Below are 25,351 nucleotides of genomic sequence, written 5' to 3'. Positions count from 1 at the left end.
TTCCCATTCCGGATACTTGTTTCCTCCACTGCTCTAGCGATGATTGAATATATATTTTAAATAAAGTCGGAGACAGACAACATCCTTGTTTAAGCCCCTTTGATATAGGGAATGACTCAGATATAAAGTTTCCTTCTTTAACGACACTTCTTGCATTTTTGTATATATTTGCGATAGCATCCACATACTCTCTACTGAGACCTACCTTCGTCAATGTTTGAAACAGTTTTTTCAAAGGTACCGTATCGTATGCCTTCTCCAAATCTACAAACAATAGGTGGGTAGATAGATTCCTTGCCTTCAGTTTTTCTATTACCTGCTGCAGAACGAATATATTATCAGTGTACGATCTTCCTGCACGAAATCCACTTTGTTCTTCCATGTCTTCGTATTCTGATTCTATTCTTTTCTTTATTATTCGACCGTACAACCTCCCTACTGAGCTGGTAACAGTTATTCCTCTATAATTAGAGCATATGCGTTTATCCCCTTTCTTGAATACTGAGCTGATGTATCCAACATTCCAATCATCAGGGATATTTTGTCCTTTTAAGCATTTATTAAATAGTTGAACCAACATCTCATGTAATATGTTTGGTCCGTACTTTACCAACTCAATTGGGATGTCTCCAGGTCCTGCTGCTTTACCGTTTTTAGATCTTTTGAGGGCTTCGCTTAACTCTCCGGTTGTTATCTCAACTATTTGTGTATGTTCGGCTAATTCTTCCATTTCGATCTCTTGGAATTTACATCTATCTTCTGTCAGTAAAATCTCATAATGGTGTTTCCACTGTTTAAGATCTATTAACTTTATGTTAGATTTTTCCTTTCCTTCCCTCTGGAGAGACTTTATTACCTTCCACGCTTGCCCAACTCTTGTTCCACCCATATACCTATCCACTTCTGCGCATTTTCGGTCCCACATCTCATTTTTACTTTTCACTACTTCTCTTTTTACATCTTGATTTAATGCTGCATATCTCTTGTGATCTTCCTCCTTTCTTGTTGACATCCATTTCTGATAAGCAGTTTTCTTCTTGTTTACTAACGTTTGCATATTCTCCGACCACCATTCTGTATTTTTTATTTCATGTTTGTATTTATACCCCAAAGCTTCACTTGCAGCCTCATGAATGTATTTTTTAATTTGCTGGTATAATTCTTCCGCTGTTATATTTTCTCGTCCCACATTTTGTAATTTTGTGGCCAGTCGTAATTTATATAGAAATTTCGTTGAGTCTTCTTTCAAGCTTTCTAGGTTATATTTATGAGATCTTACTTCTTGTCCCTTTTCTATATTCTGTACCTGAGTATTATTGCTTTTGCGATAGTTAACTATCACGTTGGCCATTAGTAAACGATGATCGGATCCACATTCTGATCCACGGTATACCCTTACGTCAGTGGTTTTCAGCTGGGAAGTTTGACGTTGAATTACATAGTCGATTATCGAGCGCAGATTCCTAGTAGGTTGTATCCATGTAAATTTGTGGATGTCTCTATGTTGAAAAAATCCATTCATAATCTTGAGAGACATTGTTTCACAAAAATCTCTAAGACGCATTCCGTTGTCATTGGTTATTTGTTCCCCATATCTTCCTACGACTCTATTATTTTCTTCTCTACCTACTCTGCCGTTTAAATCTCCTAGTACATAGATTTCACAGTTATCTTTAACTTGAGAGATTATTTCATTCATCTTGTCGTAGAAATCGTCTTTACTTTCTGGATCTGCATCTTCATTTGGGGCATACACTCCGACAATTACGATATTGTGCCCATTCTTTGTCATTTCCAGCATCAGCAGTTGTTCATTTACTTCAGTCCACGATTTAATATTATTTTTAAGATTTTTTCGAATAGCAATAGAGACTCCTCTCTTAGCTCTGTTATCTTTGCTCACTCCACTGAAGATATGTATATACTCTCCTATCTCTTCATTTCCTTTTCCCTTTTTCTTGGTTTCGGTAAGAACACATACATCTATTTTTCTTTCCGCTAATTCTTTGAATACTTCTGCTTGTTTGGTTTTGACCCACATATTTTTGTAAAATAGCATTTTGGTGGCTAACATGTACATTGCACGTAAGCACTGATGATGACTGGTAAACCAGTCGAAAACTAGTTATGTGAATTGATGTGGCCCTTTTGAGGGTTTTTTAAATATACCTTTTATACAGCATTTATTGTTTTTGTATCACATGGTATACAGCCAACTACAGGAAAACTTTTTTCCTTGTGGATTTTTGGTTTTAAGTCCTTGCACATTCCATGTAGCCAATATCATTTTCCTTTTCCGTTGCATTAGTCGTCTTTGTTTTGATCCGTCCGCATTCCGAGGCGTTTTGTCGAAATTTGTAGCATTTATTTCTTTTGACAAGGGACGAGTTGCTAGCCCATCGCCTCAACCCTCCTCCTTTATCCGGGCTTGGGACCGGCACCGGCATTTACTGAGCTACTCAATCCACCCAGCACTTACCGGAGGCGGAGTTAATTTATCGCCGTAAAAAAAGACAGAGACGTAATCGCCTACATTGGGTGCATCCAATCAATGGAAGAAGAGAAGAAGTATGTTTATATCATACACTTTTTAGAGATTTAAGAAATGACCAAAATAAATTTTTTAATTATTTTCCCATGTCAGTGACAAAGAATTTCCTCGCCCTTCTTATATATTGGTAGTATTAAATTGCTTTCTCAATTTTTGGGACCCTTTTCTCCTTCCATGCATCTTTGCATATTGTCCACAGCCAGTCTTTCCCTTTCTATCTTAAGTATTTGATCATTTCTGGTGCAATTTCATCCTCCTCTGGAGCTTTACCTACCTTTAATTTTCGTATCGCTTCTACCAGTTCTTCTCTTGAAATCTCTCTTATTTGTTCCCTCATGTCATTTATTTCTCTCAGCCTTTCTTGCGGTGTACTTCCAAATTTTTCTTCATACAAGTTATCAAAATACAAAACATTAAATTACATAAATTTTGTTTTTGTTCGCCCTGATCATCTTTGGTAATCTCATCTTATTAAATTAAATGCTTGCTTTAAGGATTGCTGTCCCAGTTCAGTAGCAATATGTTGTATAAAAATATACAGGGAGTAACAAAAATACAGGTCATAAATTAAACCACATATTCTGGGACCAAAAATAGTTCGAACGAACCTAACTTACCTTAGTACAAATATGCACATAAAAAAAGTTACAGCCCTTTGAAGTTACAAAATGAAAATCGATTTTTTCGAATATATCAAAAACTCTTACGAGATTTTTTATTAAAAATAGACATGTGGCATTCTTATGGCAGGAGTATCTTAAAGAAAAAATTATAGTAAAATTTGTGCACCCCATAAAAGTTTTAAGGGGGTTTTGTTCCCTTAACCTCCCCCCCAAACTTTTTTGTACGTTCCAATTAAATTATTATTGTGATACCATTAGTTAAATTCAATGTTTTTAAAAAAATTTTGGCTCTTGGTATTTTTTTGATAGGGCAGTTTTTATCGAGTTGCAGTCACTTTTTTAATATGTTTACATAAAGATTTTATGTGGGTGTTGTTCCTTTAAACCCCCTAAATGGTTGTGTCCGTTCCAATTAAACTATTACTGCGATACCATTAGTTAAACACAGTGTTTTTAAAACTTTTTTGCTTCTTTGTATTTTTTCGACAAGCCACCTTTTATCGAGATGTGGCTTCTTTTTTAATATGGTTCAAAATATACCTAAAAATGTAAACCATAAATAAATTTTCCTATTATTACTGTCTCCATAATCGTACTTAACCATATACAAATATGTGGTGGATTTGACAAATATTCAAAGTATTTCGATAAAAACTGACTTTTCGAAAAAGTACTAAGAGGCAAAAAAGTTTTTAAAATAGTGTGTTATGGTACTACGATAATAATTAAATTGGAACGTACACAAAAGTTTGGGGGGGATTAAAGGAACAAAACCCCCATAAAGTTTTTATGGGGTGTCTAAATTTCACTATAATTTTTTCTTAAGATACTAATGCCATAAAAATGCCACATGTCCATTTTCAATAAAAAATCTTTAATAGTTTTCGATATATTCGAAAAAATCGATTTTCATTCTGTAACTTCAAAGGGCTGTAACTTTTTTTTGTGCAAATTTGTACTAAGGTAAGTTAGGTTCAATCTAACTACTTTTGATCCCAAAATATGTGATTAAATTTATGACCTGTATTTTCGTTACACCCTGTATACCTTAATGTTGTTCTGAAGCTATTTCCTTGTGGCATTTTTATGATTAATTATTTATATGGGAAATAAGCCACAATTAAAATGAAAAAAATAATTTTATTAACGTTTCGACGCCCAAATCGGGTGCCGTTGTCAAAATAAAAAATATATAAATATATAATAAATAAAAAATATACCTATTTTGTTAATAAATACAATTCAATTAGTGAATAAAATTATTGTTATAGGGCTCAATTTTCAGCTTTCAATATTTAAAAGATCCGTCTAAAAAACTGATTTTTGATTATTTAATATACCGATTATATTAATATCTATACATATTTAAATAATCGTTAATAAAACACGAATATACAGAGTGTTAGTAAATAAGTATGAAAAATTTTAAGGGCTAATTCTACATGAAAAATTAATACCAGTTTACTCTATAAACGTATGTCCACAAATGCTTAGTTTCGGAGATACGGGGTGTTGAAATTTTTATTTCAAACTGCCAATTTATTTATTGCTCTAAGACCAGTTGAGCTACGAAAATGAAATTTGGTGAGTTGTAGGAGGTAGTTATTATAAATTTTTTGACATACAATTTAAAATTTTGCATTCATCATTAGCGCGCCTACGGGCAATGGTCTGAATTTTTTTAAAGAAAAAAATAGTACGCCAGTGAGATATTTCGAATTAAAAATTATTTTTAAATTCCACATCTAATTTATGTTAAAAAACCTTTCTTGCCTTTCTTTCATATGATGCACCTTTTTTATGCAGAAAAATAAAACATCTTGGCGCGCATTTCTCATTTCTTAATACATCATCAAGAACTATTTCTTATTAACTAAATTTTAAAATTTTATTAACTTGTGTCTTTTTTTTAATGTGTTTACTTTCTGTACTTTTATTTTGTACTTGTGTGCATATTGTATTTTTTTTTGTACTTTTTGTGTGTATATTGTTATACCAAGTAATGAGCACTCTTACATGTAATTACTACCTAGGTGGTGTTTGTAAGTTTTAAATAAAATAAAAAAAAAACTATCCAAGATAATAATACTAAACTAAAACAATAAGAGAAAATATTACTAATGAGATTTCAATTAGGTGCAAAGCTGCAAGAAATGTTTAAAATGATCTCCTTTACAGATAACAGAAGAATTTTATATTCATCATTGGCGCTCGTACGGGTAATGGTCTGAATTTTTTGAAGAAAATAATAGTACGCCACTGAGATGTGTCAAACTAAAAATCATTTTTGAATTCCTCGTTCAATTTACGACAAAAAGACAAAAAATCTTTCTTTCCTTTTTTTCATACGAGGCGCCGTTTTTATACAAAAAAATAAAACATCTTAACGCTTACCAAGTATTTGAGGTAGTTTCCATATGCATAGAAACTTAGTTCACAAACCATACATACTCATAGACGTTTCACGACCATGTTAATCTTTCGGATCGAATTAACGCCATCTCTTGATTGAAATGGGAACTAAATTGACAAATTTTAGTTAGGTGGGAATTTCAAATTATAAATTTTGCGGGATTTTTGATGAAATTTCGCAGGAAATTAAAACAACAGAAAGACAATTAAATGTTTTATTCAATATTTTACTGAAAACTTCAAATATTCCAATTTGTTTTCAAAATGCTAAACACTACTGCCATGTGTCACGTGAAAGCACTGATATTGAGTTCAATGGAAATTTTTGAAAGAATCTTGTAGGATGATTGTTTAGATAAATATTACCTTATAATCTTTTACAAACTTCCAAAAATATATAGGCCGGAAATGTTGATGACACACTTGTCTATTGGAATAAACTGTTTCAGGATCGATTAGAATGTTTTTTTTAAATGTGGAGAAACACAACACGGGATGATCAATGTAAACTAAAAATTCTACTCATAAAACGGAAAGGAGGTTAATACAATTGAATAAAATTGTGATTGAATCTAATTAAAAACGTAACACCACTATAATAAAATAATTAAGCCACAAACTGTAAAATAAAAAGTAAATCACAAATTAATTTAATTGTCAACTGTCAGTTGTTAAATATGACAAGAGAATTGACTGACAGCGACATCTCTGGATTGGAATGGTAACTAATTTGCTGTCTTGACCTTGATAATTTACGTGAAACGTCTATGAGTATGTATGGTTTGTGATTTTTTTTGCATAAAAACGGTGCATCATATATAAAAAAGGCAAGAAAGGTTTTTATCATAAATTAGACCTGGAATTTAAAAATAATTTCTAATTCTAAATATCTCAGTGGCGTACTACTTTTTTCTTTAAAATAATTCAGACCATTGCCCGTAGGCGCGCCAATGATGAATACAAAATTCTTAATTGTATGTCATAAAATTTGTAATAACTGCCTCCTAAATCTCACCAAATTTCATTTTCATAGCTCAACTGGTCTTAAGGCCCCGTCTCACCATCAAATAATTGATAGTTATTTGATCAAACTTGACAGTTAGTGACACAAAGTGACAGTTAGTATGTATAGTTTGTGTCACTAGTCAAGTTTGACTGTCAAGTTTGATCAAATAACTGTCAATTATTTGATGGTGAGACGGGGCCTTTAGAGCAATAAATAAATTGGCAGTTTGAAATAAAAATTTCAACACCCCGTATCTCCGAAACTAAGCATTTGCGGACATATGTTTATAGAGCAAACTGGCATTAATTATTATATCTATGGTATATACTATACTGTATATCTACGTTTATGTCACTGGACACTAAACTGTGTTATAAAGGAATCTTTATAATATTAACAAGAAATTTTAGATATTCCCGATGAAATATTTATGACTTAATTTTTATAATAGGGTACATTGATAATAATGCATTTTACAATAGGGTCTATTCCTCGGTACTTTGAAAAAGTCACAAACATTGTTAATGCTGAAATTTTTGTCCTCACAATAAGATAATACCAACCAGATGCTTACCTATGTATTGTATCTATGTAGGTAAAAATTCCCCATCTATATTGTCTGCGATTATGTAGGTACGTGCCACTGGATTCACTGGTTTACACGACTAACTGTCGTTAAGTATGGAAGCACTGATTTATGTCCGTGGTTCACTGATAGCCCAGTCGGGATAGCATTTGACCTTGCATTAGGAGCTGCCCCAAACTTTATTCTTCTAATCTTTAGGGAGGGTCAATATTAGTATAAATTTAAAATCTCGACTGAATTCCGCTGTTGAGTTAGCCGCCATCTTGATTTTAAACGAGAACCGTTTTTGCTCAATATCTCCGCCATTTTCAATTTTTTGACAAAAAGTGTAGAAACTGAAATTGTTGAAAATGCGATTTTCTATAGTCTCACTTATTGTAACTTTTCCCTGCGGTCGATATTTTCCGAGTTATAAGGGGAAACTAGTGACAGTTGTAGCATAATTATTAAATTATTGAATTATCTCGTTTATTATTAGTTTTACAACAAATATATATCTATACAAAAAGGAAGAGAATTATTTTTTGTACAATTTTGATGCCGTACATTTTTTTGTTATAATCAATATTTAAGGTAGTACGTATGTGGTAAAAGTGCGAGCGTAAGACCTGATTGATTTTGTAGCAATTGTTTTTGTTCAATATCTCCGCCATTTTCAACTTTTCGACAAATAGTGTCTTCTTCTTAACGTGCCCTAAGTCCCCTTGACGTTGGCGATTAACATGGCGAAACTGTATCTGTCTCGAGCTATTCTAAATAGGTGTTCTGCTTTCTTTATTCCTGTCCACTCCCGGATATTCTTCAACCAAGAGGCCTGCTTTCTACCAATTCCTCTGCGTCCTTCGATTTTACCCATCATAATAAGTTGAAGAATATTATACCGGTCTCCCCTTACTACGTGTCCAAAATAGGAGTACACACAAGGAGAATACACAAAAAGTGAAGGAACTGAAATTGTTGCAATTACGATTTACTACAATTTTTTGAGAGAACCAGTGGCGGGTCTACAAGGGGGAAATGGGAAAATTCTCCCCAACAGGGTAAAAAATTAAAAAAAAAAATTGTTGAAACATCACGATATATTAGCTGACATAAAACTTAAAATATCGACAGACAAATTCAACCAATCAAACCCGCTAGTTAATAAAATTAAGTGAACTTATGCATATAATGTCTTTTTATATCTTTTATATACTTAGTTTGGCTGATGTTTCATTGGAAGTTTCAAAAATTGTATAAAATATAATTCTCTTTATTTTTGTTTATGTACAATTATGTCGTAAAGTTAATAATAAATGAGACAATTCAATAATTATGCTTCCCCTCCGCTTCCATTATTTTGCCCCTTAACTCGGAAAATATTGATCGTATAAAAAAATTGTGCCAAAGAAATTGTAGGAAATTGCATTTCCAACAATTTTCTTTCCCACCATTTAGGTTGAAAAGTTGAAAATGGCAGAGATATTAAGCAACAACAGTTCTCATTTTAAATCAATATGGCGGCTAATGCAACCCCGGAATTCAGTCGAGATTTTAAATTTACACTACTATTGATCTCTGCTAAAGGATAGAATTTTAAAATTTGGGGCAGCTCGGAAACAAAATTCAATTCAATAATTATGCTGCCCCCACCACTTTTTACTATTTTCCCATGTAACTCGGAAAATATCAACCGCATGAAAAAAATTGTTAAAAAGAAATTGTAGGAAATTTTATTTTGAACAATTTTAGTTGAAAATGGCGTAGATATTGAACAAAAACAATTGCTATCAAATCAATCCGGTCTTACGCTCGCGTCATTACCGCATACGTACTACCTTAAATATTAATTTTAGCAAAAAAATGAAGGAGATCAAAATTGTGTAGAATTTAATTTTCTTCATTTTTGTATAGGCACATATTTGTTGTAAAACTAATAATAAACGAGATAATTCAATAATTCAATAATTATGCTCCAACTCTCACTATTTTCCCCTCATAACTCGGAAAATATCGACCGCACGAAAAAAATTATAATCAATGAAATTATAGAAAATCGCATTTTAAACAATTTCAGGTTGTACACTTTTTGTCAAAAAATTGAAAATGGCGGAGATATTGAGCAAAAACCGTTCTCGTTTAAAATCAAGATGGCGGCTAAGGCAACGGTGGAATTCAGTCGAGATTTTAAATTTATACTAATATTGACCCTCCCTAAAGATTAGAAAAATAAAATTTGGAGCAGCTCCTAATGCAAGGTTAGGCCTGTTATTCGTCTAACCCGACTGGACTATGATATCACGGCACGACACGACCGTCGTCCATTGCAGTGATACTGGACGACAGCCGAAGAGCAACGGCACGACAGTTAGTCGTGGTCGTCCTGTGTGAAAGGCTCTTTATATTGCTGTATTGGACTAATGGAATGTACGACAAACTGTCGGTACGACCGTTTGTCGTGACGACCGAAGTCGTAAAGTATGAAATAGGCCTTACTTTAAAACGGTAAAACGGAAAGTCCGAGATCAAATTTCTCATCTTTAATACCACCCTGCTTGGTTTATAAGATATGATATTATTGTAAATAGCTCAGAACAGTTCTAGAGCAGCAACGGAGATAGCGCTCGAAAAAGAAGAAGAAGAAGGTGAAAGAAAAAGGAGATGGATCTTGTATATATTTGTCTTCAGAACATGACGAACAGTTAAAGACGGCGAATCTGTCAAGTCAATATATTAGTATTCGCATACATTACCTAGGTTTATTGAAGGTACATATAGCAAGAATATCCAAAATGCATGCCGGTATGGTATGTAGAAAGAACGAAAGTATGGAAAATTTGTAGTAATTTGCCCATATTAGATGCGGCTTCCATAAAGTTTGAGCTGATGGATATCTCCTTGCATAAATTAAAAAAATATCGGTGAGTTCTCCCAATAAAACTGGATTTTCCGGCCCAGACACATAATTATAAACGGGGATGTCTGAAGATGCCCTAAAAAAACACCTTAATTTACTAAAAGGGTCTAGCCGATTAAGATAGGGAAAAATGCCCCAAGGGATGTTCGAAAAATAAAATAAATATGCTACATCCATCTAAAAGTATTCGACCAAAAAATTTTATACCCTACCCATAACCCCGCAAAAAATTAAAACGTGGTTTTTCGTTTTTTGACGGCATCTTCGTTTCTAATCATTGTGTTTTTTTTTCTAATTTGTATGATTTTTTATTGCCTATAACATAGTATTTTTTTCCAACACTTTTGGCGCAAAATTCAATTTTTTTTTGCTTTTGAAAATTTTAAACTTTGTTTAAAAAAACTAGGTCGAACAAAATGCTAAAAAAATGTATTATTTATTGGGTGTCAACTTACTTATCTCCATGATTTTTTTAAATTTTTCATAAGGTGAGCGTCATCGGTAAAATAACGTAAAATATTTTTTCGGTATTTTCTCTAACCGTTTTGTCTCCTGATTTAATTTTAAAATAATGATCTGCCTTGTTTTCCTTTAAGTATATCCCAAAAAAGATCAAACAAATTTTTAGACCCCTTGACCTGATCATAACCTCAAAAAATCAAAACGTATTACTTATTTCATCCTTTGACGATATCTCCGGCTATAATAATCGTAGATATTTCTTTTTTTTAATTTGTAGGTTTTTTTATTGCCTACAACATGTTATTTTGTACAAAATTTTTGGCGTGGAATTAAAATTTTTTAATGATTTTGATATTTTTATACAGGGTGTTTTTTATTATGTGTGACAAACTTTAAGGGGCAATTCTACATAAAAAATTGATAAACGTATGTCATAAACGTATGATATAAAATTGAAGCAAATGCTTCGTTTGAATTTTTTTACAAATTGGCGATTTATTGATTGATGTAAAACGGGGTTTAAGAGAGTTAAATGCGTATTTTTTGACATACAATTAAATATTTAATATTCACCATTGGCGTGCACACTGGTAATGGTCTGAATTTATAGTACGCTAATCAGTGGTGTCATGGCAAAATTAGCAGTGCCGGAACGCACTGCTAATTTTTGTTTACAAAACCTAAATTCTCTATTTATTTTTTTTTTCTTTTCTTAACCAGTGCCGGAACGGCGTTCCCGCGCGTTCCCGCACCATGACACCCCTGACGCTAATGAGATATCTTAAATTAATAATAATTTTTGAATTCCTTGTTCAATTTTTGACAAACTCTGTCTTTCCTTTTTTTATGCAAAAAGTAAATCATCTTAACGCTTACAAAGTATTCGTCCTAAGTTTATATAAACTTATTTCGAATATTTTGTAAACGTTAAGATGCTTTAGGTATTGTCTGCATAAAAACGGATAGTCGTATGAAAAAAAGGCGAAGATAGTTTTTTAGTCAGAAATTAAATAGGAAATTCAAAAATTATTTTTAATTTGAAATATCTTAGTGGCGTACTATTTTTTTCTAAAAAAAAATCAGACCATTACCCGTATACGCGCCAATGCTGAGTATAATATTCTTAATTGTATGTCAAAAAATGTGCAATAACTAGGTACCTCATAAAACCCATGAAATTTCATTTGCATATCTCAACTGGTTTTAGAGCAATAAATGGTCAATTTGTAAGAAACATTTCAAAACACCATATCTAGGAAACGAAGCGGACATACGTTTATAAAGAAAACTGTCATTATTTTGTCATGTAGCTGACCAACTCCAATTCAGTCGAATTCGGGACAAGGCTAAAAAAATACCCGAAATCCGGGATTTTTAATGAAAATCGTGCCATTTTTTTTAATTGTTATTGTTTTTGAATCGTCTTTGCAGAAGACGATAATTAAATTTCAGAAGCGAAAAAGTCCATAGTTTGAGATTTCGTAGAACTATAATAATACCAGGATATAAAATGCATGCATTTTGGATGTGATATGAGTTTTAAACCAGGGAACAGGTCGTTGTTCTCTGATTAAACTCTACTATAGAAATTGTCGACTTTTTTTCGTCCCATCAGTTCAATTTGATGTTAATTTTTAGAAGAATAACGTATTCAAAATTTTAAAATAGAGATTTACCAAAACGTTGAAAATTCGGATGGCCCGGAAGACTTGTCCGGGACGCCGGGATACGACTTTGTAATTCGGGCTATGTCCCGGATTTTTCGGAGTAGTTGGTCACACTATAGTGTGACCAGCATTACCATTAAAATTTGTCAAGAAAATCTAAAAATGTTTTATGTCGAATACCCTTTAATGCAGAACTACATGGTATGTTTATTTTTTAAATATCACTGGGGGAATTTTTCACACTTTCAACCGGCTAGAGCTAGACCTTTTAAATTTGTTTGTAGGTATACATATATTTTCTGCCACTAGAGCAACTAAAATCTCTAAGTGGTGAAAGATCTATGTCTAACATAGAGTTAATTATAAAAACATATTTTTGCGGAAGAAAAATTAGGTATAACACTTACCGATTATTACCTTTCAATGAAACATCCCAAGCGCATGCTATCAAAGCTGAAATGGCCATGTCAACAGGAACAATGTCAAGAACAACATCTCGACTACTAATATTAACTTGTAAAAAACCGGTATAGAGCGCAGAGTAGAAACCACTGGCCCCATAAAAGTTATTTTTCCATCCTTCCATAGGTTCCCTATACGTCGATTCCACTAAAACAGAAATCTGAGTTACCTAATATATTTTTTCAACAGTTACCTACAAAACAAATAGAGGCTTTCCATTTTGGACTTTCAAAGTTTGATAATATAGTAGGTGAGGCAAGTATGCTAAATATGCAGTTACTCGAGCGTTATGGGGACCTATTGGGTTGTGAAAAGGTTGGTTCATTCTCGGGAGAAAAAGTAGCACTTTCCTCCCTTGTTATACAAATAGCTATTTTCTACGGCCGTGCTAAAACAGCCACTTTCCCGCACGCATTTCGTTCCCGAAAGTTGCACTTTCCCGCACGGCGTGCGAAAAAGGAGAATACCTTGTAATATGGCATTATAATATATTATAATAAATACAATAAACTAATATTTAGATATTACCTATTTACTAATTTATTTCAAATGTATCTTATTGTGCCCATGTTTTAAAAAAATTAACGCGAATATTTCATTCATAGGAGATTCTGGCCAATTGGGACCGTGCAAGTTCGGCAAAGCGACCCCTATTTCTACGCTCTATACTAAAATTCGCACTTTTAATTATATTGGCCAATTATATTAGTCCTGGTTACTGGATAATTGTCAAGGCCATAGTCCAAAAAATAATAAGAAGAAAAAATAAGCTTCAGGTTATGTTATGAAAACGTCAACAATTGTATGTAGTAAATAAAATTAGTTATTAAAATGCAGTACTGCAAGCAAAATAAAATTAATTAAATTTACCTTTATATAATAATTGCATATCATATTAATATTGTGGAGCAATATATAATTTTTCTGCTTCATTGACAGAAGGTATGAAATATACGTCAATTTAACAATTTCAATTGACAATATGAATTATTTAAGATAGTTGCAAAAAGAAATGTCCAGATGCACTTGTATGCAAGCCAAAAAAAAAACGAAGTGGAAGTGGAAGTGGAAGATAGTTGCAATATTTCTCCGCGACTCGCGCAGGGTCGTTTCTCGTTTCCCCTTCCAAGTACTTGCACACCGCGAATAGAAAGCTACAGAAATAAAAATTAAGCTGATTATTTTTTGATGATTTTAACTTCCAATCGTATTGGGACCGTGCAAGTTCGGCAAAGTGACCCCTATTTCTACGCTCTATACTAAAATTCGCACTTTTAATTATATTGGCCAATTATATTAGTCCTGGTTACTGGATAATTGTCAAGGCCATAGTCCAAAAAAATAATAAGAAGAAAAAATAAGATTCAGGTTATGTTATGAAAACGTGAACAATTGTATGTAGTAAATAAAATTAGTTATTAAAATGCAGTACTGCAAGCCAAATAAAATTAATTAAATTTACCTTTATATAATAATTTCATATCATATCAATATTGTGGAGCAATATATAATTTTTCTGCTTCATTGACAGAAGGTATGAAATATACGTCAATTTGACAATTTCAATTGACAATATGAATTATTTAAGATAGTTGCAATATTTCTCCGCGACTCGCGCAGGGTCGTTTCTCGTTTCCCCTTCCAAGTACTTGCACACCGCGAATAGTAAGATATTTGATCACGTGTTTAATTCTGTCCAATCAGATTAAAATTATACTGAGAATTATCTACTGTAGAAAATTACCGATATAATTTTTTTAAGTATGTTGTCTCTGTTTAATGGCAACCAGTTTCCTAGTTTTGACAACTGTCCTATTTAAGAAAATATCCATAATATACGTATTAAAAAATAATCTTACGAATATCACACGACAGTAAGAATAAACAAGAAAATAATGTTTCATTTTTACTCAAATTTGTTGTCATTGGGCAATAGCCACTCGAGCCCTGCGGGCTCTCGTGTCTATTGCCAGACAACAAATTTTCGAAAAACTATCGCATTATTTTCAATTTATTCTCACTCTCTTGTGATATTATACCCGATAATTTTTGATTATATCCCGTCGTCAAGTATATTACGTCAGATGCCCTTCGTTGCTACGAAAAAATACATTCAGTGACATTAATGACAATTAATGTTTTAAAAATTATATAAGTGATGACTAAAGTTTGAGTTAGGAAAATAACTATTTCCTAACTAGTGCGGAAAGTGATACTTTCCCGCAAGAGACTGCCGTTGACCCGAACGACGCGATAGCGGATTTCGGGCAAGCAGTCGAGTGCGGGGAAGACACTATCCGCATGAGCTAGGAACAATATTTTTTCTAGGGCCGTACGTTTGGAAAAAAGCCACGAAAAATAGAGTTATATCAATTTTTATTTAGAAGTGAAAATAAACAAATTAATTATTTGACAAGGTTGTCAAGACCAAACTTTCAATATAATGGGTTACCACGACGACGATATTGGTTTCCATGACGACGATTTAAAACCATTGTAATTGTCTACTGATCTGACTTTTAAATATTATGTCAAAATAATTTTATTTCATCGAATTATCAGAAGTAATTGCACAAGAGCTCTGAAATTATTGAATTTTTCCCGAGTGACACTTTGACAGTTTTAATTTAAATTATGTCAAAGTGTCACGAGAGCAAAAATTTATATTAATTTCAGAGGTCGAGTGCAATTTGTTGCGATTATTTCATGAATAAAACTGTTCAAAACCAAAATTTTATTGTAATTTATTTATGTAAGTACCATTAAACACACAGTTTTTATAAATATTTGACGATTGAAAGTCATCACTTTTATAATTTTTAAAACATTAATTGTCATTAATGTCACTGAATGTAGAATTTTTTCGTAACAACGAAGGGCATCTGACGTAATATACTTAACGACGAAAGATTATCAAAAATTATCGATTTAATTCAGATTTCTGTAGCTTTCTATTGGTCAGAATCTCCTATGAATGAAATAATCGCGCTAATTTCATTAAAACATGAACACCATAAGATAAATTTGAAATAAATTAGTAAATAATATCTAAATATTAGTTTATTGCATGTATTATAATACAGTGCTAGTCAAAAGTCCGTACACCCCTCTTATCTTTTGAACGGTTTTACCTATAATATGAAATTTGGAGAGAGGAAATAAACGGACGTAAGCTTCTTCACTAGTCATGACAGGTGACGTAATAGTGACAGATGACGTTACAGAGGCACTGTGACCGATAATTTTAAATGAGCCCTTGTGGCAAGTGATACTTCGTTTGAAAGGTATTTAACATACCTATTCAGTCATACTAATTTTTTTAAGTTTAAGTTGATTTTGATTTTCGTGGATAAATGAAATAAATATAATATTGCAGTTTCGCATTTAATTAATACAAATTCAAATGTGCGCCTATGGTTTTTTTGTCAAAAAAGTTGACGTTTTTCAATTCTCTAGTAGTTTTTACGTCAACATCAACCTTTTTGATAAGTAATCATAGGCGGAATTTTTAATTTTTATTAATTAAATGCGAAACTACAATTTTAAGTTTATTTCATTTATTCATCAAAATTAGCTTAAACTCTAAATAAAATTAGTATGACTGAATAGGTATTTTCAATACCTTTCAAACGAGGTATAAATTGCCATAAGGTCCCATTTAAAATTATCTGTCACAGTGGCGCTGTAAAGTCATCTGTCACTATTACGTCACCTGTCATGACTCGTTAAGAAGCTTACGTCCGTTTATTTCATCCCTCCAAATTTTACTATTATAGGTATAACCAATCAAAAGATACGAGGGGGGTACGGACTTTTGACTAGCACTGTATATTATAATGCCATATTAGAAGGTATTTTAATTTCCCGCATGCTGTGAGGGAAAATTTACTTTCCGAAACGAAATGCGTGCGTGAAAGTGGCTCTTTTAGTACGGCTGTAGAAAAATAACTATTTTACACGTGCCCCTTTTTTAGACGGTTGTTATTATAACCAAAGAATACTCCATCCAACTTATAACTAACTAACAAATTTGGCACACGGAAGTGACTATTAATTATATAGAAACTTCCTTTGTGTTATCTACATTTAAAATAATAGGAATAGGAAATAATCTTTTCCGACAAAACAATATCTTAAGTTCAATGGATGTTTAATGCTATCGGTTTACACTATCACGATTGTAGTACCTATAGTAGATATTATTTATTACTATAAAAGATAAGTTAGCCGATAAAATTACGACCCACTTTGACTTTTGATCTAATCGCATTGGTTAACGTATAAACACAACATAAAATTATCGAGATGGGAAATCCACAAAAACATTAAACTGCCGTAGTTGGCTGTACACCATTAATCACAAAAAATTACTAAAATCCTTTATAAAAGGTATATTCTATTAAAATCCCTTAAAGAGCTACATCACGGAAGGTTTTTGGAATAGGAATTCCATCATCAGTGCCTTTTACAGGTTAAAGAGATGCTTGAGCCACCAAGATATGTGGGTGAAAACCCTTTAAATCGTATACCTATAGTTATAAAATGTTTCCATTATTTTATTAAAATTAAAGTAGGTAATGTTTAAAATATTCCTGGATTTAACATCAGACACCGCAGTACACCCCACGAAACGTAGGTTGCTTTTGTCCAGAGGATAGAACCCCACATCATGGACACAGTTTCTGGATACTGTCTTATCTGTGATGTGTACAAGGCCTGGTGTTGTCTGGCAGTACTCTACTCTATAAGATATTAGATGGTTTCTTGGGCTTGATATCCATATCGCCATTTGTCGTTTTGGACCTGAGGGTCTTTCATAATATACAGTTGAGTCCCTGAATCTTTACCCGTCATTACCACCTCATTATTTAAAGCATACGAAATAAGTCGATGATAAGTCGGAAATTTAAATTTACTAAAGGCAACAGCAAGTGACAGTACGTGACTTGCTGTTGCGTTTAGTAAATTTCAATTTCCGACTTATGGTCCAAGAGCTGTGAGACATTTTTGAGTAGGTATTTTAGGCAACCTGAAAATTTTTCAGGTGTCTCTTCCATGATATCTTAATACAAAAATGCCGGTCTGGCTGGAGGGTAGCGGTTATTTTCCCCAAAAATCCCCCCCAAAGTTAAACAAAAGGGTAAAAATTGTTATTACAAAAAATATCACTGACGTGACTTTAAAGTAAATTTAAATATTCAAATATAAAGAAAATAAACAGGCCAGGCGATTAGAGGGCGATCTTAACTCTGCAAGATACTTGCATGGGCGCCCCAGGATTATTTTCAGGGGATATATCTGAACTTCAGAAGATTTCATCTGAACCTGTACATACTATTAACGAGTATAAAATATACAACTATACATGCATAGCTATGTACATTCCTTCCGGACAGGGAGGTGCAATTGTTATTTTAACAGGGTATTTTTTAATATTAAAAATAAAAATTCAAAAAAAACAGGTTTTTTTTTTTGGTGAAATTTTCCAACTGATAGGCGATCAAACAAATTACGCGTGCATATAAATGAAAAGCGCTATAGGTAAGCAGCAGTGTGAGAAAGAGCGTATATTACCGATAGCTGTTTGAGTCCTCTGTTGTAGCTGAGCGAGTTCGTTCGCTCGAGAAAAATCACGTGACCTGGCGATACCCATGTTGTTGTCCTCGAAACGTTAGAGTAATTATTATATATTATAGTTTTTTAAGTAACTTTTTCTTAATTAAAGAAAAATAATACGTACTATACAATAGATTTTGCAAATATGATAGAAAAAGACAAATTTATTATTATAAATATATAGGTAGAAAAGAATAAAACTATAAACTAAATTAATTCTGTGTCCGCATCTTGTACTTTTTCTTCAAACTCCTCATCTGAGCTTAAATATTCATTCTCTTCTTCTTCGTCAGACTCCCCTCCAGACTCAGATTCCTCTTCTACATGTTCTGTAAATAGTTGTAATGTGTATTTAGAATTAATTAAAAATTAATTAATTAATTAAGTAAAAATTACCTCGACACCGTAAGACCTCGACACCGTAAGGTACAAGAGGACGGCTTAAGTAAGTAAGTAAGTAAAAATTAATTAGTGATTAATTAGTTGAGTTGCTACGTATTCTCCGTCCTTTTATACGGAGTCGAAGCCTGGACAATCACGGGCGCATCTGAAGAAAGACTTGCCGTTGTTGAGATGTGGAGTTTGAGATGCCAGAAAAATAAGTTTAACACCCTGTATCTCGGTTATTATAAACTTTGAACTAAGGTAAGTTAGCTGAAATCGGCCTATTTTAACCTCAGGAACCTGAGGTTAAGCTATGGCTCATTATTTACCAAACACCCTGTATATTTATAATAATAAATTTGTCTTTTTCTATTATATTTGCAAAATATATTTTATACGCTCTTTCTCACACTGCTGCTTAGCTATAGCGGTTTTCATTTATATGCACGCGTAATTTGTTTGATCACATGGCAATTGGAAAATTTCACCAAAAAACCTGTCTTTTTTAGAATATTTATTTTTAAAATTAAAAAATACCCTGTCAAAATAACAATTGCACCTCCCTGTCCGGAAGGAATGTACATAGTTATGCATGTATAGTTGTATATTTTATACTCGTTAATAGTATGCACAGATTCAGATAAAATCTTCTGAAGTTCAGATGCACCCCCTGAAAATAATCCTGGGGCGCACATGCAAGTATCTTGCAGAATTAAAATCGTCCTCAAATCGCCTGGCCTGTTTATTTTCTTTATATTTTGAATATTTAAATTTACTTTCAAGTAATATCAGTGATATTTTTTGTAATAACAATTTTTACCTTTTTTTAACTTTGGGGGGGATTTTTGGGGAAAATAACCGCTACCCTCCAGCCAGACCGGCATTTTTGTATTAGGCTATTATAGAAGAGTCACCTGAAAAATTTTCAGGTTGCCTAAAATACCTACTCAAAAATGTCTCACAGCTCTTATACTATTATCAATGACTTATTTCGTATGCTTTCAATGATGATGCACGGGTAAAGATTCAGGGACTCAACTGTAGTTCAGGTCATTTCTAGTTGAAATAACCTCATCCTGATTGACAAGTAGAAAACCCTCTGTCTCGGTAAACATCTTTCCTGATATTAACCAATAGTTCGACGCTGTATTGTCGACCTGCTCCTAGAGAGAAGAACAAAGGTGACTGACATCATCGAGAGGATAACCAGACTAAAGTGGAGATATACAGTAAACATAGCCAGAATGAGAGATGGGCGATGGACAAAGAGGTTATTGGAATGTAGACCAAGAGAAGACAAGGAAAGCGTCGGTCGACCGCCTACAAGATGGACTGATGATTTAAGAAGGCTCAATAAAAACTGGATGACAGCGGCGCAGGATAGACGGGGTTGGAAACGGGGGGAGGAGACCTATGTTCAGCAGTGGACTTTTGAGGCTGGATGATGTATTTTCGACATATTCTTGGTTGATCCTATTAAAGTGCCGCCCATGCAGAGGTTTACTCATCCAGATACGCATTTCCTCTTGCTTAGACAGGTGGTTTATGCGCATTTCTTGTTCCCTAAGCCGCATTGACTTAAAGACTTTTTAAATAGACTTTTTAAAGACTTTTTATATCCGTTTTTCACCACTTAATAATATCAAATTAGTAGCTAAGAACAGGCATACGTATTTATTGCTTTATAGTTATTAAGGTACCAAGGGTATTATAAGGATAATAACGCTTGAGGTCAATGGTGTATATGTTATAGTCAAAGCCCGAATTTCAGGCACTCCTAGGTTTGACTAGGCAATCCTCAGGTCTGACTGACGGTCTTAGTCAAAGCCCGAAATAAATTACAGTTTCGGCCTTTGACTAGTCAAACCTAGGAGAGACTAAGTTGGTCAGGCAAAGATCTAAATTTAATTTTATAAAATCGGGGTTTGACTAGTCAAACCCCGATCAGCTATTAAAATGTCGTAATTTGTTAGATTAGGTTTAATAAAACGTCATTTTTTAATTTTAATGTTTATTATTTTTATATTGTCGGAATGAAAATGAAAAAATTGTGTGTATTCTCACATATCGAGGCATTATGGCATTTAGAGTTGCACAATGCGTTAGACCTTTTACACTTACATAATTTTGAAGAGCATTTCTCATTTCACTTTATAGAGCATTTTATAAAGCCTTTTCCTCCAAATTTAGAATATTTTGTACCAACTTCTCTTAGAGACAGCTTAACGTCTCGAACATCTTCGAATTTAAGGAAATTCTCTTTGCATTCTCTTATTTTTGATTTCTTGAAAAAAGTGTGTTTATTGTTCCGTATTTCGTACCAACTCTATGTAAACCGTCTGTTGTTTTACCTTGTATGTTACCCAAAACATTTCGAGCATCTTCTTTGGCTCTATTAAAGCTGGGGATAGGTATTGTTACAGTTTTTTAAATAATTAGAATTTATTTACACCATAACAAATGAGAAAATTATTTAACATTAAATATTTAAAAATATTAAATTTTTTACACAGAATAAAAATATTTTGAGTAAATAGATTCCACAGAATTGTATGAGTTTAGTATACACTCCCAACATTTCAAATAATCCTTCTTTTTTTAATGAAACCAACTCTATTTGAGCTGTTAATATTGTGAGGTAGGAAATTTTGTGTTGTACGTTTCCTACTCTGAATCTGTCAAAGTGTGTCTGAATTGAGCGAACGGAGTTTGATTATTATTTACACGTAATTTGGATTTGGTTTGACCAAGTATATGGTCCAAGTATTGGAGGTCTTCATGCCCATGCTAATGCTATGAAACAATCAAGTGAAAAAAATTTCCTGCAATTTCGATCGGAAAAACTGTAACAATACATATATCCCCAGCTGTGATAGAGCCAAAGGAGATGCTCGAAATATTTTGGGTATCATATAAGATAAAACCACATTTTTTTCAAGAAATCAAATACGAGAATGCAAAGAGAATTTTTTAAATTTAGATGATGTTCCAGATGTTAAGCTGCCTCTAAGAGAAATTAGTACAAAAGATTCTAAATTTGGAAGACCAGGCAAAATGCTACTGCAATAAGAAATAATGCTCTTCAAAATTATGTAAGTGTAAAAGGTCTAACGTATTGTGCAACTCTAAATGCCATAATACCTCAACATGTGAGAATCAACACTTTTTTTTATTTTAATAACAATATAAAAATAATAAACATTGAAATTAAAAAATGACGTTTTATTAAACCTAATCTAACAAATTACGACATTTTAATAGCTGATCGGGGTTTGACTAGTCAAACCACGATTTTATACAATTAAATTTCGACCTTTACCTGAACAACTTAGTCTCTCCTAGGTTTGACTAGTCAAAGGCCGAAATTGTAATTTATTTCGGGCTTTGACTAAGACCATCAGTCAGACCTGAGGATTGCCTAATCAAACCTAGGAGTGCCTGAAATTCGGGCTTTGACTATAACATATATACCGAGGGCCTTTGGCCCGAGGGATATACGTTGACCGAAAGCGTTATTATCTATAATACCCGTGGTGCCTTCAACGTTTAATGTCAACTAAATTATTTTTTATATGCAAAAAATTTGAATGAATTTTGAATTAATTAGTTTTCAAATACAATAAGTACATTTACCAGCAATAGTGATAACGTAATTGTGGTAACCATAGTTTTACTTAGGTTGTTATTTGTCAACTTGATAGTATTTAACTAGTTATTTAAATTTAATGCCCTAGAGCGGTATGTTTCAAACTAACGCCCCAGGGGAAATTTTTATTCTTTTATTTAAATGCATTTATTACAACTCAAGAGACCCTAAAGAGGTCCCGATTAAACCCCGGTTAACTAAGTGGCTGTTAATCGAGACATAAAGTACCGGGCCTTGATCGTATTTACCTACAGCGAATTAGAAGCAACATGATTAATTAATATTGATAAAAGCTTATGAACATAATTTTTTTATTATTATTAGTATTTTTATTATGTATTTGCTTGTTTTAAATCCTCATATCTGAAATAGTCCATTAAAATCTTCTTTGCCAATGAAACATATTTAAAAAACCAATTATGATGATTTTGAGAAGATAATGAGATATTACAACAATTAAATTATTAAGACAATAAATAATTTACATTCAATTTTGAATAATATGTTGTAAAATATTCCATAAAATGCATTCAAATTAAGTCAAGTCAAATTCAATAGTTTAATTGGATTTCGTAACATTTATTGTAATCAGACAGTTAATTACTGTCTGCAATGGTATATTACAATCAAAGACCATAAAAAAATATAAATTTTTTTTAAGAAACGCTTTTCTTTAGTGACGAGTGACTAAAATTAAAAATATATAAAAAATCAACTAAAAAGCAAAAAATAAAAAAAAAATTCAAATTCGAAGGATTTTTCGAAAAAAACTGTTAGACACATTAAATATACAAAAATCTCACACATTCGTTAAAAAATTGAAAAAATCTAACACATTCGTTAAAGAAAAGCGTGGGGCGCGAAAAGTAAAAAATTATCTATCCTCAAACCGTTTAATCAATGAAGACATTCTAGCCAAAACAAATTCTAATGTTAGTTGTAGCATGAAACGTCTCTACCGGTGGTTTTTCTAAGGCTACGTTAAAAACACGAATTTTTTTAATTCAAGTTTTGGTTGAAGTTTTGTTTCGTATCGTATTGAAATCTGACACGAATAAGCGCCGATGTTTATATAAACAAAGATATGAGCGTTCAAAATCGTCGCCGCTTAGGATGTTTATAAACATGTTGTACAAACATGAAAAATAGTTGAAATCGGCAAAAAATTTGAAACTTTATTGTCTATTTTTATGAAGCGTAAACAATTAGCGTAATAAGCGTAAAAAGTGAAGTTATGTATAGTTCATATAATTATCTACAATCTGTAAAAGTTTCAAATTTCTTCATTGCAAAAAACAAGAGAATTTAAGCATTTTCCATTAAAATCGTTTTTTTTTAATTAAATAATTAATAAACATCAAAAAATTTTTGTTGACTATTCGTGTATTGTTCCCGCGAATGCATTGTCTGCAAATTTTCATTCATTTGCATTGAAGAACAGGCAGTCAAATTAACGTCTAAAGAATTGACCCAAACGATTGAACTAAAGAAAAGCGTTTAAAGATATAGCAGTTTTGGTGGAGTTACACAATAAAATCTATAGAATAGGAATTAGCACCACTTGAAATTATTAAAATCTTTGAAGACATTTCTTCACTTAACATTAAGAAAATAAAATTGGCTTTATGCAATGTAGATTAGCCACAGATACAATTTTTATTACAAGGCAACTGACGAAAAATACAGGAATAAAGAAACCAACGCTCATATGGTACCTATTCATTGATCTTGAGAAATCATATGATAGAGTTCCTCGAGAGATTCTGTGGTGGGCACTAGATATGAAAGGAGTCCTTGGTGAATATATAAAGATTATGAGAGATATGTATGATGGAGTAACTAGTGTTAGGACAGGTGTGGGAGAGACTGATAAATTTCATGTGAAAGTAGGATTGCACCAAGGCTCGGTGCTTTGTCCTTATTTATTCTCATCAGTTTTGGACCCGATAACAGCGAAACTACAGGGTAACATTCCATGGTGCTTAATGTATACTGATGATGTAGTATTAATAGGAAATAGTGAAAGAGACTTAGAACAAGAACTGGAACAGTGGAGACAAGCTGTGGAGGAAAGAGGTTTAAAACTTAGTAGGACAAAAACAAAGTATTTGAAATGTTCATTTAAATATAGAGTTACTACAAATAAAATGGTATCTTTGGATAGTGAAAAGTGGCTAAGCTATTCAAATGTCATGATTTATCAATACCCATAAAACTCAGGTTACTTTACTACGATTTTATATCTTTCCTATACTGTTGTACTAAGTTGAGTCGTGGACTCTAACAGACACCACCTGCAAGAAAATTGAGGCTTTCAAAATGTGGCTTTATCGTCAAATCCTAAAGATATATTATACCGACCACGTTACTAGTCAGGGTGTTTTATTAATAATACAAAAAGGAAAAGAGCTGTTAACCACAATAAAATCAGACAAAATCGAATCGACTTAGGTTACATCATGAGGAACAGCGAGATAAATGTAATGCTATAACTAATTTTACAAAGAAAACTAGAAGGAAAGCAAGGCCCAGCAAGGCGAAGTGTTTCCCGGCTGAAAAATCTACGCACGTGATTCAACACAAAAACCGCAAATCTTTTCAAAGCAGCAGTGTATAAAGTACAGATTACCATGATGGTCGCCAACATCCGAAACGGATAGGCACTACAAGAAGAAGATTGTACAGACAATTTAATTATTGTAATTATTATATTAAGATTGTAAATATATTGGGATGATAAATAAAAAACATTGCAAGATATACGCGTATGATGCATCTATCTCATGTAAACGAATTGAAGATATATTTGTATATGAAAAAAAATGTGTGTGTACTTTGTAAGCACGTAAGAAGTTATACTTCTATTATTATGATTTCAACGAAATTAATATACTTAACAGGTTATTTGTATTTTATTTAAATATTAAACTAACTTTCTTTACCTACCACTTTTAAAAATTTTTTAATAAAACGATACCAAAAATATAAAAAAATATGGATCGTCCGGGATTTGAAGCCGGGACCTCTTGATCTCCGGTCA

The 25,351-nt window shown here is 32.6% G+C and overlaps 1 protein-coding gene across 3 annotated transcripts in view; it reads right to left on the bottom strand.

Annotated features, from left to right (window-relative positions):
• LOC126880111 (fatty acyl-CoA reductase wat-like) overlaps positions 1–25,351 on the bottom strand; it is a 136,980-nt gene that overhangs the window by 20,801 nt on the left and 90,828 nt on the right. For all 3 annotated transcript variants that reach the window (XM_050643806.1, XM_050643808.1, XM_050643807.1), the window contains 2 exons: positions 12,611–12,812; positions 9,911–10,150 (listed from right to left, as the gene is read on the bottom strand). In XM_050643806.1, the coding sequence (XP_050499763.1) occupies positions 9,911–10,150; positions 12,611–12,812 (442 nt within the window). The remainder of the gene's footprint in view (positions 1–9,910; positions 10,151–12,610; positions 12,813–25,351) is intronic.

Source organism: Diabrotica virgifera, chromosome 2 (genome assembly GCF_917563875.1).
Source record: "Diabrotica virgifera virgifera chromosome 2, PGI_DIABVI_V3a".
NCBI classification, from domain to species: Eukaryota; Metazoa; Arthropoda; class Insecta; order Coleoptera; family Chrysomelidae; genus Diabrotica; species Diabrotica virgifera.
This window is presented reverse-complemented; position numbering and strand designations above follow the sequence as displayed.